Here is a 19,166-nt window from a genome sequence, read left to right on the forward strand (position 1 = left end):
CTGACATGAAACACAGCAGAGAGAGAGAGGTAGCCTTGCATGAACTGGAGAAGAAATGGGTGTTCTCTTCTCAGACACACGCATGCAGCACACACATGTAATGCCCCAGCAACTGTTTCCACGGTTCCCCTCCTCCTCAGAATCTCTCATCTCATCTGTGGTCTTATCACTGCTTCTCTTCTATTTTAGTGGGAGAAATAGCTCTCACAACAACCAACTGATGCCACACACACCAAGCCGGAGGTGAATCTCTCCGTTCTTCTTGGTGAAAGAACCATTTAAAACAAACAAACTGAAATCAGTGAAAGAAAGGGAGTCAGATGGCTGAGCGGTGAGGGAGTCGGGCTAGTAATCTGAAGGTTTCCAGTTCGATTCCCAGCCGTGCCAAATGACGTTGTGTCCTTGAGCAAGGCACTTCACCCTACTTGCTTCGGGGGAATGTCCCTGTACTTACTGTAAGTCGCTCTGGATAAGAGCGTCTTCTAAATGACTAAATTTAATTTAAAATTTTAGAAATCCCGTTTGTGTCCTTGTGTTGCAGGTGCGTGAGGAAGAACAGTCCCAGACACACGTTTGTTTTTAACGCAAACGTGCACACGCACACACCAACACACACACACCAACACACACACACGTTGCAAGTAAGCTACTGCGCATCTGGCGTGGAGCAACATCCTGCCCCACAGACAAACTAGCATGCGTGCAGGCTTGTCTGTCACATCCAAAACCCTGTCTGAACCACAGGAAGCTAACACACACACGCACACACACACGCACACACACAGGTAATAAAACATTGAGAGACTGAAAAAGAGTCGTTGGACGACAAACGCAGACCCGAGACACAGCAAAACAACCACCAAAAGGTTTGATTGTAACGTTCTGCAACGTTGCACGGATGTTTGCTGTATGTTTCCTAGCCTCTTGGGGAGGTTGGTGTGGGAGCTGGGTTGAGGCTAGACCAGAGTCTGGTCTGGGTTAGGTCTGGGTTAAGTCGAGTCTGATACAGGGTTGCTGGGAAATTTGGGGTGACTGAGGTCTTTGGGTTGCTGGTGGTTTCATGAAGATCCATTGCATACTGACTGAGATATAACACCCCACATGAAAAGAGTTCCACCATCTTGACGACCATCAATCACTGTCGTTCGATGGTGAGGAGAAATTGACACATGCGAATACACAAGCACACACATATAAACGCACTATATACATGCACACACACACACACACACACACTTTCTCCCACGATAGAATGCAGAACATTGGTTACTCAGTGTATGTGTACATCACATTGGTTTCCCAGAAAGCAACCTCCAAAACAGGAGATTCTTCTGACCAAACACCTTGTTGAAAAGAATACTTTTGTACGAGAAATAAGAACATTGCAAACCCCTGTGCAAATTCTCAGAACACTTCCTATTTCTAATGCAGTTAAGAATGTAACATTAATACAGCCTCTGAATCATTCCATTCACTTGGGCGTCTCATATGGTTTTGTGTTTGCCCCTCATAGTGGCTGAGAACGTGAGAGTGTGGGAAGCAGTGCTGGCACAGTGTGTGACAAACAGGAAGAGTCAGGGTACAGGTTGGTGGGAAGGGCTTCCACCGCAATACAGAAAGATGCTACATGTGTCTAGCTGTGTGCCAAATACAACTAGGTTAGCAACAACCCTCAACGTCAAAACAGGCCAAGTGACTACGTTTCTTTCGAATGTTTTCTTGCCTTCAAAGTTTCCCTCCACCCCAGTCTCTTGCTACCACGCCGCCTGACAGGTCTCGGAAGTGAGCGTCTCTCCGTTTTGTCTCGGCCTCACCCTGACAGTGGTCTCCTAGGGTTACGTCTCCGTCCTGGCCTCTCCGTCGGTCCCACCGCAGCTCCCTGAAGCGGCCTATCGTCTGCAGGGCGTGTGGCGAGGCGTCCGCCTCCTCTCCTCCCTGTGTGGCCACCACAGTCTCTCTGTCTGCGAGGGAGCCAATAAATAAATAATGGGGCGAGCGATCGCTTCCAAGCGGGATCCTGCAGACTAAACCGCCGCATCTGGGAGTGCTTCCTTGTTCGACACAGCAATAACAGTTTGCTGCAGTCGCACAGCGGTCTGTGCGAGGCCCCGACGCTGGGTTACTCACTAGAGCTGGTGTCTAGGAACGAGGAGAGGAGACGAGTGGAGGGGAAGAGGAGGTGAATGAGGAGGAGAGGAGTGGGGAGGGGAGGAGGTGAGAGGAATGGGGAGGAGAGAAGACGAGTTGGGAGGAGAAAAGAGGAGTGGGGAGGAGATGAGTGAGGAGGGGAGGAGGTGAGTGAGGAGGAAAGGAGTGGGGAGGAGAGGAGGTGAGAGGAGTGGGGAGGAGAGGAGACGAGTTGGGAGGAGAAAAGAGGAGTGGGGAGGAGATGAGTGAGGAGGGGAGGAGGTGAGTGAGGAGGAGAAGATGAGGGGTGGGGCGCTGAGGAGGTAAATGAGGAGTGGAGCGGGGAGGAGAGGAGAGGAGGTGAGAGGAATGGGGAGGACACAAGGCAAATTGTCACTAAAACTCCAGCCCTGCTTCGAAGGGCCTTCAAGAAACAAAACTTGTCCAACTGTTTGGCTTGCTGTTTAACACATGGGCTTTTTCTGTACCAGTGGTGGAATATTCACACTTCTAGTTCTCAAGTGGCACTTGTGATACAATACCAACCTCCTGTTATGCCGGAGAGTTTGAAGGTACTACTGCTTTTGTGTTATGAAAGTGACAGTTAAGAATCTTCAGAACAGTGTGTGATCTCTCTATGAGTGTGTGTGAAAACAGAGAGGTGTCTAACTATCATGAGATCCCATGCCATGAAAGTCCCAAAAATGGTCAGTCGTAAGTGCGTAATTAAGTACCATTTTAGAGATGAGACAAGTCTTATTTTGTTATTTTATGGGGTGCATTATAGGTTTATCACAAAGATATAAGGCCAGCATGATATAATAATAGGAATCTGATCAGCAGTAACACAAGTAGGGTGGGTCTATGACACTAATGTGTTGGTGAGAGTTAGGGACACTGTGTCCAGTCTGTGTGCTGCACAGTCCATTCCCTTCTCCAGGACTACAGAAAGGTGGCCCAGTCCCATGTGTTTGATGCAATGCTGGCCACTTCGTTATACAAGTCTTCTCGAGTCCCAATCTGCATTCCACGTTCATGGGGAACATATGGGGAAGCCTGCAATTTTTAGACCACAAAATAAGACCCTTCGCAGCTGGTCGCACAACCGCACTCGGCCCTTTTTGCCTGGTCGAGCCACACCCCAGAGGCGTAGGACCACTGACAGTGATTAAACCACCACACAGTTTTCTCAGCAAAACAGGAGTTATATTAAGCTTAAATACAGGGGCTTGATAAACAAGGGCATGGACAGGGAAAATAGGGATAGAGAAAATACCCACAATAATCTTGAAGCTGGGCAGTGCAAGCAGTTTTTTTGGTGAAAAACATCAACCAGATGTTTACCTAGACAAAGATATGCTGAGATGGAAGACAAAGAGAAGGCCTTGATTTTTTTCTTTCAATTGTCAGGAGTTCTAGAGAAGTTATTGAGAAGCAGCAGATGGCTCTTTATATGTTGAAGGCTTCTCTGTTCCCTTTTGAAAATACAGACGCCACTTGTTTCTCCCCACAAACAGCCCGAAATAGGGAAATTGTAGACCATCTGAAACTGCTTTTCTTCTTATAAAGATGGATCACAAATATCAATGTTATGTAAACTCCATGAGTTTGAATATGAGCAAAAATGACAAAGGCAGAACAAGACTCAACTATAAATAGTTTATGTATAGGCTAAACTGTTGTGCGTATAATATTTACGAACTAAATATCCCCACAAAAGTTTTACACACATGCATTCATGTCAGTCCTATCATGTTTTTCTGTTACTTGTTTCTACTTCATAAACAACTACAGAGTAACCAGCCCTGAAAAAAACACAAACTCATATCCAGCTCCTCCACTTGAGCCCACAGCTGCAACCTGGCTCTAAAGAGGCAGGGCCATGCCATCCCAGGCCAGACCAGACCAGACCAGGCCAGGCCAGGGCAGACGGCTGAGGTGTGAGAAGGGGAAGTTCCAGTCTGTGTGTGAGGTTATGTTGGAGGCCTGTAGCGGCCGTGTGGATGGACTGATAAAAGCCCTGGGGCCGTCCTGCGGCCTCAGCCTTCGGCCACACTCCCCATCGCCGTGTCATTTAGGCCACGCTGCCGCCTAACCAACGGCAACTGCTCATTTACAGGGCTGTGTGGCATCCCGAAGGCGCGCACACACACACAGACAAACATTGGCTACACGCGCGCACACGCACGCCTAGGGCAGCCCTGACCATGAATCAGGGTCACACACATCGAGGCAGATGGGTGAACATGTGCAGTAAACGCACGATACATACACAGTCACACCGAGAGAAGGTTCATGCAAACTCAACACACAACACCCACACACATTTCCCCCCCCCCCCCCTCTGTTTCTGTGTTTCGGTTTCTGTCTCTTTCTTAAACAAACACACACACACACCTTTCTCATGGTGGTCACTTGGTCACGTGAGTGGCCAGACTGTGGTGGCTTGGGTCAGTTGTCCGAAGCCAGACATGGTTAGCGTGACAAGGACAGACTGTACAGAGGGGAAGTTGGGCCAGTCTAGGTTGCCTGAAACACACCCATTAATGGCTCGCTCTCACACACTGCAGAACAAACTACAGGGACAGTGTGCATGTCTGGATCTCTCAATCTCCTCTGTGAGTGTCTGTCTGTCTGTCTGTCTGTCTGCTTTATATCCTGTTATTGTTTGGTAATACAGACTGAACGAGTCATGAAATTAAGACGGATACAGAACATGACAGAAGTAGATAGAGTGAGAGAATGATCTGCACAATCCATCTGATCAGATTGTGCCTTAGTTCAAACTGTGGCAACTCTGAGAAGATTTATCTGTTTTTAGCACGTTGACCACAGTTTTTGAAAGTCACACCACAATCAGGTTAAATCCGGTTTACATGTTCAAAAGACAAAACCTCACACATACCAGCAGACGCTTTTACATTACTCTCTATTCTCAATCTGCTATCACTGCACCGTTTTCTACATATTGTTTTTCGGGTCCTGTCAACGGGGCACAGAAAAAGAGTTTAGAGAAAAGGATAGGCTGAAAATGGACAAGGATTTGGTTGGAATGAAGCTGGGATAAAGAGAAAGACAGAGATATAGGAAGTTTGAGTGAAATAAAGGAGCGATAGAGCAGGGAGGGAGATTGAAGACAGTCAGAGAGATTGAAAGGGTGTGGGAAAGGAGAACGAGAGCGCAGGCAGAACAGAGGAGGGAGCAGAAGAGGAGGGCAAGTTGAGGAGTTGTCACCGCTGTTTCTTATGGGCCTAACATTACGATACTATCAAGTGGTAAGTGAGGGTGGATCGGCTTTGCAGACGTAAAACCACCGGTTGTGACAAACGCAGATGCACTCTCAGTCAGATGAACACTTAAAAGTCCTGTAAGTACAGTACGTGCAAACAATCTCTCTCTGTGAACGCTCCAAAACGGTCTGTTCTCCTCCCCCCCCCCCCCCTTTCTTTCTCCCCCCGTGGCAGCCCGAATTTCAGTTTACTCTCCTCCCTTTCTCACTCTCTGTGGAGTCTATAGCTGTCTTTCACTCTCTATGTTTTCTGCTTCATGTTTCTTGCCTCTCTTGCTGTTTGCGTTGGTGTAGGCGCCCTGTGAGAGCCTCGTAGACTCAGTGTGGTGTAGGCCGCTGCCTGGATTGAACTCAAAAAAGAAAATAAAACATTTCCAAAACAAGGCCAACCAATCAAAAGAGAGAGGGGAAAAAAGAAAGAGAGAGAGAGACACACGCGTGAGAGGGAGAGCCACGGAAAGTCGAGGCAATGAGAGAGAGAGAAGAGGAGAGAGGAAAGAAAGCAAGGGGAGGGGCCGAGAGAGCCGGCCTCACGTGATTGTGTGACGTGGGCTCCTCCACTCACAGTTTGAGAGCGCGTGTGTGTGTGTGTCTGTCTGTGTATGTGTGTATGTGAGGAGCATGGCGAGGATGTAGAGAGAAGCTGTGGCTTCAGCTTGTTGCTAGCACTCCAGTCCAGCCACCATCGTGGGACACCACCGCTCGTTTGACGGAGAGAGAAAGACACCGAGAGAGGGCCTAAACTTAGCCTGCAACCCCACCCTCCGCCAGGGGAACCCACTGCCCCTCCTCCCGGCCCGGCCCGGCCCGGCCCAGCCACCCAGGACCTGTAGGAGAACCCTCCACCCCAACACGGTGAGTCCTGTCAGGCCTAGAGAGGGAGGACATGGTGCTGCTGTAACGACAATGCGATCTGGCCTCACACCTTCTCCACTTGACTCTCGAAATCCTTCGCTTTGTCTTCCCTCTCCCTCGCCCTCTCGAACCCTCCATCTCACTCCATCATTCTCTCTCCCTCTCTCTTTCTCTCTTCATGTCTCCCACTCCTGTTGCTGCGAACACATGCTGCTCTCTTTGCAGGCTTGTGGCTAAGGGATTCCTGCGGTAGTCACCAACCCCAAATTCTTGGTTGCAAACGGGCTTCGAGTTCTAGGATGTCCTTTCTCGCTCGCTTTCCTCCTCTTTCTCTCCCCCTTTCCCTACTTCACTCCTTCGTTCCCTGTTTCAACTCTGGTTTCTCTCCCAAGGCTGGTCGTTAGCGACTCCAGTGTGGCTCGCTACTGTTCCGGAACCCCTGTCATGGCCTCCAACAGCATCTTTGACTCCTTCTCAAACTACAGCAGCACTCTACTAAGAGGTAAGCCCCTCTCTCCTACACTCCACTCAATGTCGGTCTTTCTCTACCTTCCTTTCTTGGTCTCCTTTTGCTGTATCTGCTGCTGGAGGCATTCAGAGGGAGGGAGATGTTGGCAGCTCTGATAGTCAGTCCCCTCACTCCCAGTGGTGTGGGTAGCCTTGTCTGTTTGGCAGCTCTAGGGCTCTGTGTCTTTGTGTGTGTTTCAGAGAAGCATGGACAGCAACACCCTGAAGTGAGACTTCTGCAGTTCCTCTGGGGTGTTGCTTGTGTGAGCATGCGCATGTCTGTGTGTGGTCTTCTTTTCACACGTAGAAAATCCTTAAATGTCCATGAATGGGGGCTTGAAATGGAGGAAGTGCTCCCACACAGTTGCTAAGGCCATAGCATGCAAGCTGAGGGATAGGATCCCTGAAGTCATGGGCCTCATTGCTGTGTTTTATGTAGTCTTGATGGAGCACACCCATAATGGGATTCTCACCACACACTGTCATTATCAAGAGAGAGTTCTGCTCTCTGTGAGAACAATCTTGGGCTCTATTGGTACTCCTGGCCTTTACTGGAAGACACTGTGATAAATGCGAGTTCCTTCCCTTTAGAATACTTCCAGGAGGTACTTCTGGTCGGTGTGGTGGGGTGAGTGCACTACTATACACTTGTGCTAGACATGCCTTGATGAAAGGGCCATTTGTTTCCATGGTAACCCCAATCAGACGACTCTGTGCTTGGAAATGATCAAAGCTCTTTGGGTTTCGAGATTATTATTTTTTTGAAGCATATTTGTCTTAATAATTAAATTATTTCCTCAAACAAATGTACAATATGTATTTTTACCACATTCAAACACTGAAATAAGTAGAATTTGAAGCTTTCACAGACGCACAAGACACAACTTTCTATAAGATTTGACATGCTGAGGTATTTTAAGTTTGCGGTTAGAACTTTCAAAAATTCTAAACTGCCATTCAAGCAACTCATTTATTTAGTTTGTCTGACAACAGACACCACGTGTGAAATTGTTTAATCTTGCACTTTTAATATGACGTTTTTACTGCATTGTACTATGTAATATTGCATTGTAGTTCAGATATTATTATTGTTCATCGCACCAGGAGCCTGTTCCATAAAGCGAGTTTATCGCATAAGCCAGGCTTGTGTCTGAGAAAGACACTGACACAAGCCTGGCTTATTCGGTAAACTCTCTTTATGGAACTGGTCCCAGGTTGCTTAGATTTGGTTACTTTACACTGTGCTAGGTAAATACAGAAAGTTCCTTGACTCTGACAAGCAGAACTATGCACTTCTCATCCTCGATTTCCTGCTGTACTTTTTATACGCACTATTTGTATGTCACTAAAAGTGGCTGCTAAATGAATACATGCCAAATGTAAAAGTTCAAAAAGCAAGCCAAAAGCTCCACAACAACATTGAACGGTTTTACTCATCCAAAATGATTTGAATGGACATATGTAGGTCTACAGATACACTGTAGCCTCATCAATGGGAGTGGGGCCAGGAGACTGTGGCTCCCATAGTTTCTTCCACCTCTACTGAGACATGAACAGCAGGAGTAAGCTCGTCCCCTCCATTACGACCTCGCTGCAGTGTTAATGAGAGACAGACACAGGAGAAGAAATACCCGCTCCTAATTGTTTGCAGAGTATATCTTAAAATCTCTGGAGCCCATGCTCCCCCTCTGTCTCACTCAATGACACACACACACACACACACACACACATCTGCGGCTCATATGAGCGTAAGCCTGTGATATCCCTTGTGGAACCACAGTGATAGAGGATGATGTTCCAGTGTTCTCACTGAGTCGACAGACGCTCAGGCATTTATAGTTTCCTCTTGACAAGAGCCCTCTCCTTCTCTCACTCTTCCCCCTTCACAACACACCCATCCCTTTTCTCTCCCTACTGTCCTCCGCCAAAGTCCAGAAACTTTGTCTGAATACTAAATACAGTGACTGCATCCTTTTGTTTGCACTCTACTGTCCTGTCGGACACATTAAATACTTGATTTTATATAAATATATAAGTGTTTAGTTGTATCAGTGTTTGGGTTGTGTGCAAGGTTCCATAATGTCAATGTAAGGTGTTACACCACATTGCAATCGGAATACAGTCTGCTGAAAACTGTGGTATTTTCAGTAATTTGACTACCATCCATCCCATTAGTAACATTAGAGGATTGTTTTACCATACAATTGCTCTGAGCAGAAACTGTACTGACTCCATTAATGCACAGGCTATCCCACCAGTAGGATAATCATCACAGTCAAATGAAATCATTTTCAAATTCTACCATTTGGGATGAAGTCTGAATGTTCACATCTTCCCCTTTCCAGGTCTCTTATGTCTGATGCCTTCGCTTGTCTCACTTTGTTTTTCAGCAGGTCCACTGTAGCGAGAAGGGATAACTAATGTGCTCTCAAAAAGATAGGATGAGGGTTGAAAAAATTGAGAAAAGGTCAACACTGTAATCACTATTGGAAATCATTAGTGAATATGCAATATCCTTTTACAATTCTTCTGTCGAGAGAAAAGAGCCGAAGTGGAGCAAAACAAAGGCCAAAAGTCATTAAATCGTCCTATTCAATTTGAAAATGTTTCAAGTTAAAGACTACCTCATGTAAGCAAAATACCCCAGCGGTTAGTTTAACAACTTGCATTACACAGGCGAGGCAATTTGGCCCAGATATTCTCTTTTTGTGTGTGACTGAAATCAAACTGAAATTAAGAGGCTCGCTTCATGAAAATCAAGAAGACTGTTAAACGTCTGCGGATTAGTGTACGTTTCCAAGTCCTGACTTTAATACTATGATACATGAATCTCAAATGGAAATGCATATGCATAAATCTCCTCAAATGTCAAAAGGCATTAGCGTAAGCCTGGACTTATAAATTAAATTGAACAGTATCGCCCTCTGAGAAACGCCAAAGGCAGGAACAATCCTTCATAATATTTTATGGACTTACAAAGTACACAAAATGTATTACTATATCTTTCCCGTGTTCCCTCATGACAAGCAATAAACTGAGATAGAAGAAAGATATAGCCCAAAGAACCTGTGATTAAAATCTATACGACATGTAGAAAAACCAGAAGACACAGAGCGATTATGTGCACTGTATTCTTTGAGGCGCCACCCTGTGAGGCTGCAGTATCTTTCTCAGAGTGAGGGGGAACACACATCAACATGTGATGTGCAACATCTGATGCCCTTCGCGTGAGAAGAGAGTAGGCCTCACCTCAGAAACCTCACTCTTGCAGCTCAGGCTGAGAGACAGAGGAGGAGTGTGGTTGACAGAGAGAGAGAGACAGAGAGAAAAAGAGTGAGAGAGAGAGAGAAAAAGCGAAAGAGCGAGAATGAGAGAGTGAGAGAATCAATCAGTGAGAGAGACAAAAAGTAGAAGATTGAGTGTGTGTGTGAGAGAGAATAAAACAGTCAGAAAGAGAGAGAAAGAAACAGTCAGAAAGAGAGAGAATGATAACAGATGAGAGAGAGACAGACATAGAGAGAGAGAGAGAGAGAGAGAGAGAGAGAGAGAGAGAGAGAGAGAGAGAGAGAGAGAGAGAGAGAGAGAGAGAGAGAGAGAGAGAGAGAGAGAGAGAGAGAGAGAGAGAGCGAGGTTTACAAAAGTCTCACACTAAAAATCTACTGGAACACCAGAGAACGTTGTGATGCCTTAATGCTCTCTGCCTGTGTGCTTCTGTACGTGTAAATGTTGTGCTGGTGTGAAATGGTGATCCTCTATGATTTGTTCATCTGATCCGGCCTCACGGTGCTGCTGCCACTCCCCGATAATAACCACAAGGAGGTTACACCTGCTCTCTTCTCAGAGAAGCCTCATACACTAGCGCACACACAATTGTTACTAGGCCATTCCAAAATGTTACCAATTCAGTATTAACTACACCAAAAGAACTCACTGTAAAAACAATTTCAAAAAAGGGTAGAAACTTTATTGGTTTCGGGGTCTGACGCGTTGGCAGAGTTTGATGTTTGCATCAGGTGGGGTACCTGGTTTACAGGCCATCTCATTGGTGCTGTGCATTGGGTCATTTATTTGGCTCCAGTATCCCCACCAGTGTGTTTCCTTTGCTTGGAAGGACGGTTTGGTTCCCAGCAGGATCTTTATACAAGGGTCGTTTTAGAGCGTTACGCTCTTGGGAGCCAGTTCCCTTTGTGGCAGAGAAAAAGGCTGGGTTTATTAGGGTGGGAATGGTTTTATACGTTTGGCTTGTTGCGCAGTATGAATGGAAGTGAGGGTTTCTCTGTGTGAGAAACGCGTCATGCCTCGCCGCAGTAGTAGTGAGGTTATTCTGGTGCATTCTGGGAGGTGGTCTGGGTTGTTCAACAACTTCTGACAAAGTCTGAAAAGACACATGCTCGAGATTTGTGTGAGAAGGAAAGGAACTTTGGACAAACTCTTTGTATAAATTCTTAGTCATTATAGAAAAACCTCAAGGTGACTTGAAGGAGTTCTTTGATGCAAAGGATGCCTTGGGAAATCTTTCAATAACTGTAATGGAATGATGAGTGACTGTGTGGAAGTCTATGGCCATAATAATGTGCCAGAACAGCTGGACCTTCAGCAACAATGTGTAAATGTTCTGCTCTCCTAAATAAATAGCACAGTACTTAATAATGAAGAATACTTCATAATACTTGGAACCTGCTCACAGCCCCTTGGTCGAGAGATAGTAGCATTGCCAAAGCACAGAAAGTGAGCAAAAAAATCTGGAACCAGATATTTCTGAGTTTTAATATTCAAAAGGTGAGGCGAATAATAGAAATCTTATGATGGCCACTGAGGAGAAGATGTCTCCAATTTAGCCCAAGTATAAAATCTATTTATAAAACGGAGGGCATATTGGATGGGAACGACGCTCTGGACTTGATTAGTCTGGTAAATGTTCAGAGATACTTATTTACTTTTTCGTCCGTCTCGACGTTTTCACTGTCTGTCAACACGTCCTGATGGAAAATACCTTCAGGGGTCACTAGCAAGATGGCTTCCAGGTAGAGTCTGGAGGGGAGGAGGCATTGTGGTTGGCCAATCCCAGAACCCCCTTACCCCCTCAATCATTTGGCTGCGGGCTATGATCCATTGGTCAAGGTTAAAGTTGTGCTAAGTGTTGTAGTAAACACAATTTTCTGGCGGTTCGACTAGTAACCGCAAAGGCCAGTTCACCGTGGCTGGACTCCCATCTGATATGGATATTTACTATACTGGCATCTCTGACTAGAAATATTCCTTAAACGGAGTAAGTGTTTTGGAACTGTGAACAACTTTTATTTCTATCAACAAATGTTACTGGAGGGGCTACCAACACATGTTTCTTAAATTCATCTTGAAAACAAACTGAGGTAGACTTAAAGGAGCATGGCGTCCTGGTGGAAAGGGAATATGATCCTCTCGCTGGTTGGGGATAAGTGGGCCACAGTGAGACTAGGTCAGGCTGGACGGAGGAACTCTAAATGTGCCTTCCCAGTCCTCTGAGCAGAAGTTCATCCAGAGTTAGCCTACATTTGAAAGGTTGCTCTCTGATTGTCTATGGCAGTTGTGAGGGTAGTGAACTCTGAGAATGTATGCTGAATACATTACCACAGCACCCTCAGACGAACAAAGAGGAGAAAATATGTATTACAGCCTTACATAATAATTACCCAGTGGTACAGTGAAATAATTGGTATGGTGAAAGACACAAATGTCCAAGTCAGTCATGATACAATGCAACAGGATGTCAGCGGAATTTATAACGTCTAGACAAGCTATTTTAACTGGGACCCTCCAATATGGAAAATACATTGGAACACTGAATAAAACGCATGCAAGCAGGAAAGTATGCAGACTGACAATATATAGATAATTGGATAATGAGAAGGAAATAATCACAATATAATCACTGTTTGATTTGGTCTTCCAAAATGGCAGACACCAAATATGGCTGTAATATTCTGCTGAGTCACTTCATTGTGCTTAATTGACCAGTGATATTTCATTAAGGCCATATGGTGCTATTGATTAAATCAGGCTTAGCCCTGCATGATCTCATTCATTTTCTTTGGTAGACAATTAAATTAAGTCCACTCTTATATTGTTTAAAATGATCATTATTTAGTTGCAAAACAGATGTTGTGGACCACAGTTGTAGACTGTCGGATTACCACCAGTCCGCCATCATCAGGGCATGGTGAGTGTGGCAGTCCGCAAGTAGAAGCGTCAGCATGGTAATTATCATATAATTAACCATAATTTGATAATATCCAAGTTTTAACGTAGGCCGAGTGCACTTTTAGGGCTCCAAAATGTTAGTAATTAGGCCCCTACAAGCAACTTAACTGTAAGAAATAAAAAAAAATATCAATAAATTACTAACGGTGTGTGTATATCTTATATGCATATATAAACATTAATATATTTACATTTAAAAGGTTTTAACAGTGATAAATCTCTTTTAATTTGACACAGATGAATCCTCTTGTTTCTCAGTGTGACCCCGCCCTGCTCTGCAGTAGCCAGCTGTTTAACAGAGGTTATAAAACAGCACCCTAACTTTCAAAACAATAAGAAAAGAAAACGACAGCAGGATATTGAGGTATCTGAACTCCTGCGGTGTAGGGTACTGCCCTTTTTACGTGCAGCTCATTTTTGTAGTAGGCCGGCATGTGAAGCATATGTTTAAACTGGATGGATACAGACCTAGTAAACAGCCCATCAAATCCCACCCGGTCACATATCCTACCGGTTCATAATAGACAATGATGAACAGCAGGGTATTGCAAGAGATGGTGGTATCATTTTGGTCTGTTTAACATAACATAATAGAATGTAGGAAGATGTCCTTTAACTGTCCTATTAAAAAGATTTGGGAATATCCAAATATTCCCAATTTTCCCCGCCTGGGGATTAATAAAGTCCTTGTCGGCCCCAGCATATACAGAATACAGTGATAGATAGATAGCTTGTTTTTCCCAGATGAGACATCACAGTACTACACAGACTGAAGAGCCTTCCTCCTCATAAGACCTCTTTAATCATGCTCAAAACATCCATAGCCCATCCCTCTTCCCAAAAGCAATAAAGAAAAAACTTAATTACGGTGGAGAAAATATGCAGATAATGATAGGATGCGAGGCGCTTCAGGCGAAAAACAAAAAACTGTTTTTGATACTCTATTTTTCTCTGTTTTCCCAGAAATTGCTCAGCTTGTTTACATACAGTTAATTGTCCTTAGCATACTAAAACACAAGTTTGGGGGATGGTTCTATGCTGCCACAAAGTTTTAACAGAAAAGAAATAGATTTTTAAGAAACCATTCCCGGGTGAGAGCTTTTAGAACCTTTTTATCGGACTCATTGGGAGATCACTGTGAAACGATGCTTTTCTTTTATTTTGATCATCCGTTTATAAAGCATTCAACACGTGTTACATGTATAAAATAGAGATGGCCTAAGGTAACCTTGGTTTGTCTCTGTACTTTCTCTGCAGCTGCTTACTTCTGTAATTCCACAGCAGAAGGCACCACCGTAGGGAATCCCCTCTCAGCTGGGGAGCAGAAGTAGTCCCTGAGAGCCTCCCCATTGTCTATCCCAACACTGTCTGGTGCTAGGCCACCCCCGTCTGGCTCAGATGCTGTTCTCACGGACAGACACATGTGAGTGCAAGCGTAAGGAAAGACCATACATGCACACAGCCATCTGACTGTGAGTAGCTGCTGCTGCTGAGTCAGCAGGGGAGAACTGTATGTCAGTAGGATGACCATGCTGTTTTCTCCTTCTAAATGCTGCCTGACCTCACTATAATAACTAGGCAGGACTTACGCATGAACCCCTTCATTCCTCAGCACAAGTCAGGAGAACTGGCAGTTTGAATATAACTACTTTTAAAAGCAGACAGCAGTTCCGACAGATTCTAGACTCTTTCTAGACTCTAACCCAAGCTTTTTTACTATTTATTTACACAATTTATTGTAACTATTACAATAAGATTGGTTGTGTTTCAGAAACTCCAAAGGATATTTAGTTAACTAGGCCTCGTACCTAGACTTGGTGAAAAAATATGGCTGTTGATGCATGTCAGGCTGGTTGAGCTACGATAACCAGTTTGATAATTCAGTGTTATCCAGGGCTTACCCAACATGAACAAGACATGTTCCTTTAATCAGAATAATGGCACATTGGACAGTTAGTCAGTCATGGAGTTTGATTATCTCAATCACCAGCATAACCAGACTGGAGGGTACTGATTGGATAAACAAACGCTCCTTGTTGTCGCTAGCTTGTTGGTAGCCTCGCCAAGCTCAATGTGGAGGAACCCAGAAGGCTAAACACAGCAATCAAGTGATTAGCTAGCAGCCACAAAGACTGAGTCACACATCTTGGAGTTAGCTGCTAGGCTATGCTAGCAATTTGTAGCCAGCCATGGTGCTAACTGTGCATAGGCAACTCTCGCAATGATTAGTCATATAGTTGATGATAGGAAACATTCAGTCACTGTGGACATTATGCTGGTTTCCTAGACTCCAGTAAAGCTTAGTCCTAGACTAAAAACACGTTGGAAAATGTTTAGTTAAAATGTTTCAAACGGTACAAGTTTAGGTTTAATCTAGGTTTAGGACATCCATGTAGTTTATCTAGAGTTCATTGTTCCTTTTCTAATGGTTTGTCTCTGTGGCAGACATTTCCAATTTAGACTTCAACTGGATGATTGACCGTAATCATTTTGCACAAAGGGGTTGATTTGTGACTGGTGATAAGTGATCAAAAAGATTGTTAGTGGTCTCATGAGCTCTTTTACTCTGGGAGTGAGAGTAGACACACCCTTTCTTGACTGCAAGCCTTGAGGGTTAACTGAGTTCTTTCCAAGAGTTGTCTAACGTCTGAAGAGGAAAGTAGAATGGACAGTTGTCAGGAAACTAGCGCCCAGCCACCGTTTGATTCTGGTCTGGCTCTGCAGTGAGTCAGATGGTGCTAAGGAGACCAAACTCCTCTGAAGGAAGAAGTAAATGCAATTTCAATATCTGGAGGGGCTTTGAAGTGACTTCACACTTGAGTGAGTGTGACAGAGCCTGGAATGACCTCAGTTTTGAGTAACCAAAAAGTGATGAATTGAGTTTAATAGTTCAGACACTGTAGACAGTGCATGACAAATGCAGTGTGTGTATTTAAAATACTACACCGTATCTTAAGGTTACTTCTAGGCTAACCAGTGTACCAAAACTGATGGTTAGCGGTTATCAGCATCAAAGTAAACCAACATCACACTGACAAAGTTACTGTTAATGAAAATCTCTGTGACAGACTTTTCCATCAGAGTGTTCATGCCAGTCATACGTTAGATACCTTGTCATGTTCCTCATATGTCACAGTGGTGAGACCTAAGTTCTTTACACACAAAAACATGTGGCTTTTGTTGCAAGGAGGAACGAACAACAGCATTCCTCGTGCAACCACATCAAAAGGTCCCCCTTGCCACGAGGCTAAACGAGGGCAGGCCCTCCTTACTGTCTCTCCTAACGCGACTGATGCTAATTAACTGAAGAAGTACGCCGACTCTCGCCCCGTTTAGGTCTCCTTATCTCCTCTCACTCTCTTCTCTCCTTTTCCTCCTCTCCGCACTTCTTCCTCTATTCTGTTTAATTGAACAGGGCTCCTCTTTTGGAGTTCCGGCAGAGGGGACAGCCACACACGAGCACAAAGGGGCATTGTCTACTGGTGAAAATGTGGTTTACAGGCCCTGCTATAATGGCCCTGGTGGTTGCTGGCAGCCATGCGCGCTTCCTAATATACGGTTCACATGCGATTTCATTTTGGGAAAACACTGAGTTATGAGGCTTCAACTTTTGCGCGCGAGAGAGGAGGACGCCTTGCAACTTATTTTCTGAGCCGGCGGGCTCGTTTCCAGGGCCTGCTGCACCCCCCCCCCCCTCTCCTCGTGGTGATTCTATATTTGTGTGAGATATCCAGAGTGATCGTCACAGACAGGCTCCCATTTTGGCAGAGACGAGAGAGTGGAGGGGAATCGTCAGAGTTTGCCAGTCAAACATGTCTTGTTGTCAGACTGAAAGGTTTCCAGAGCTGCGATCTGTCTCTTTGGTCCAGCAGCGAGACGTGTTTGATCTCACATAGACTCCATAGAGACACGGGGGAAGTAGTTCAACTGCTGGGAGGTTTGATGGCGCGTGCAGGCAGAGTAATAGCTCAGAGAGGAAAGACAGGCTTGCACACACAGTGGATAGTCTGGTTGTAATCTCAGTGTCTGTACCGTGTGTCTATAAATGTCTTGGAGCATTACTTGTCCTTTTTGTATGTGTTTTCGTGGTTAAGTAGGTTGCATAGGAAACTGTTGTTACCCATTGAAGAGTGCATAGAAACACAGGCTAAATTAGTTGACATACCTGGTGGTTGTGTTGGGTAGAGGTGTGTGTTGTGTGTGGCAGTGGGTAATGACTTAATAAACATGCGCCGCAGGAGGGGCCACAGCCGTAGACCGTGAGGATGTTTGCTGAAGTGGCGGAACAGAGAACTGGTGGGCAGTGACTTCATAGACATGCGCCGCAGTTTGGCCGCAACCTTGCTGTGCAGTTGTGGGGTGTGGGCTGGTGATATAGTGGGTGATGACCTCACAAACAATCACACAGACCAATTGAGGAGTGTTTAAGTGGTGTAGTGGCGGATGATTGGTTAATAAACATCTATCAACAGTCCAGCCACAGACCAATACAGCTCTCATATCTACCCTGAACTTGGCTTCGGGGATCTCACTAGTGACTCAATACTCAATAACTGAACTTACGTAAAATTGTTTCAACAAAATAAAAATCTAATAAAAAAGCAGAGGTCATTTGGGTACAAATCTGACTTCGGAAGTAAATGGTAAAACAAGTTAAATTCTTTCTTGTAATTTGCAATACAGTAATAGCAGCCAAGCTTTCTTGGGTGCTGTATGAATACTATAAAATGTAGTTGGATCTGGCTGTTCCCTGGTCTGTGTGTGGCAGCTCCGTTTTTGGCAGTTAAACTGTCAAACTTCAGAGGAACTATAAATCTGCTGCTCAAGGTGAATGCACCCAGTGCCATGGTGCCACAGGTGTGTGCTGCCTGCCAGTTCCTCTGTCTCCCACAGCTGCCTATCTCTCTCAGCCATCCCCAGGAGCCTAGGTCTACGGGTATGGTAGCCGGACACAGTTGGCAAAGGAAGAGTGAGTCAGGGCTGTGTAGTGTGTGTGTGTGTGAGAGAGAGTGTGTGGGGGGCTGGGGTGCTGCTGTCACTTTGGCAACGCCACGGCACATATTGCAGCGATTACCACAGCGGAAAAATGTTTTTCTGCAACATGCAATTACTACAGATTACAGATTGCCGTCCTTGCATCAGAAGCTCTCGCCAGAGACGGAGAAACACTGTCTGTCTGTCTGTGTGTGTGTGTGTGTGTGTGTGTGTGTGTGTGTGTGTGTGTGTGTGTGTGTGTGTGTGTGTGATAGAGAGAGAGCAGAGACAGACAGACAAGACAGACAGAGACAAAGAAGGAGGAGAAATGATTATAACTCACACAAAAAACCTCAACTCAAAGATGGATGGGATGATACATTTAAGGGTCTCATTTAAATCAAATAGCTTTATGAGAAGTTAGAGGCAATGATCTTGCCGGATACGGTATTTTATCTCTCTAACGCCAACTCTAATTGTTATTTTACCTGCACCCTACAGTACAATAGAACTGGTATTAATTAAGTTTTTTTTTAGATTATAATTTCTGGTTGACTACATAGTCTGGGTCTTGAACTGACAATAATCAAATCACCAGCATTTTAACCTTCTCACCCTATGGTGCCTCTCCACGGCTGAGCCCTGTATACAAAACACAAATCCTCTAGATCAAAACCCTGCAGAGAGAACTCCTATAACAGCTTAGCCCTGGAGTGTACAGTCATATGGTACTTTTAGTAGGATACAAAACATAAACAGCCGTCGAGACCACATCACAAACAACTAACTGTCATCGAAGGAGGAGTGTACCCAACATATGACATGAGGGTGGACTGACGGTGACATATAGGGTCACACTCGTGTCACCTTCAACCGCAAAGTAGAGGATATGGGTGGAGGACATGGGTGGGGTGTTTGGAAGACAGTTCGATCTGTCTCCACTTGAACAGTGTGACTATCAGTTTAGGTTCTGGGTTCATAAGTGTAAGACCACCAGCTGATTGGAGAGAGAGTTCAACAAACACCTCAACATAAAAATGACCAGTTCAGACACGCAGTGGTACCAGCAAAGTCTTTCTCTGTAGCATGAAGGTCAGAGGACAGTGTTTATAATGAATAGCCAAAAACAAATATAACACAGCCAATAGATATTATTCTATTATTACAGACAGGT

The 19,166-nt window shown here is 44.9% G+C and overlaps 1 protein-coding gene across 2 annotated transcripts in view; it reads left to right on the top strand.

Moving 5' to 3' along the window:
* Positions 1-5,996: 5,996 nt before the first annotated feature.
* Positions 5,997-19,166, top strand: part of runx3 (RUNX family transcription factor 3) — a 48,444-nt gene continuing 35,274 nt past the window's right edge. For both annotated transcript variants that reach the window (XM_067242872.1, XM_067242873.1), the window contains exons 1-2: positions 5,997-6,271; positions 6,664-6,773. In XM_067242872.1, the coding sequence (XP_067098973.1) occupies positions 6,716-6,773 (58 nt within the window). In that variant the 5' untranslated portion in view covers positions 5,997-6,271; positions 6,664-6,715. The remainder of the gene's footprint in view (positions 6,272-6,663; positions 6,774-19,166) is intronic.

This window comes from Osmerus mordax, chromosome 9 (genome assembly GCF_038355195.1).
Source record: "Osmerus mordax isolate fOsmMor3 chromosome 9, fOsmMor3.pri, whole genome shotgun sequence".
Classification (NCBI taxonomy): Eukaryota; Metazoa; Chordata; class Actinopteri; order Osmeriformes; family Osmeridae; genus Osmerus; species Osmerus mordax.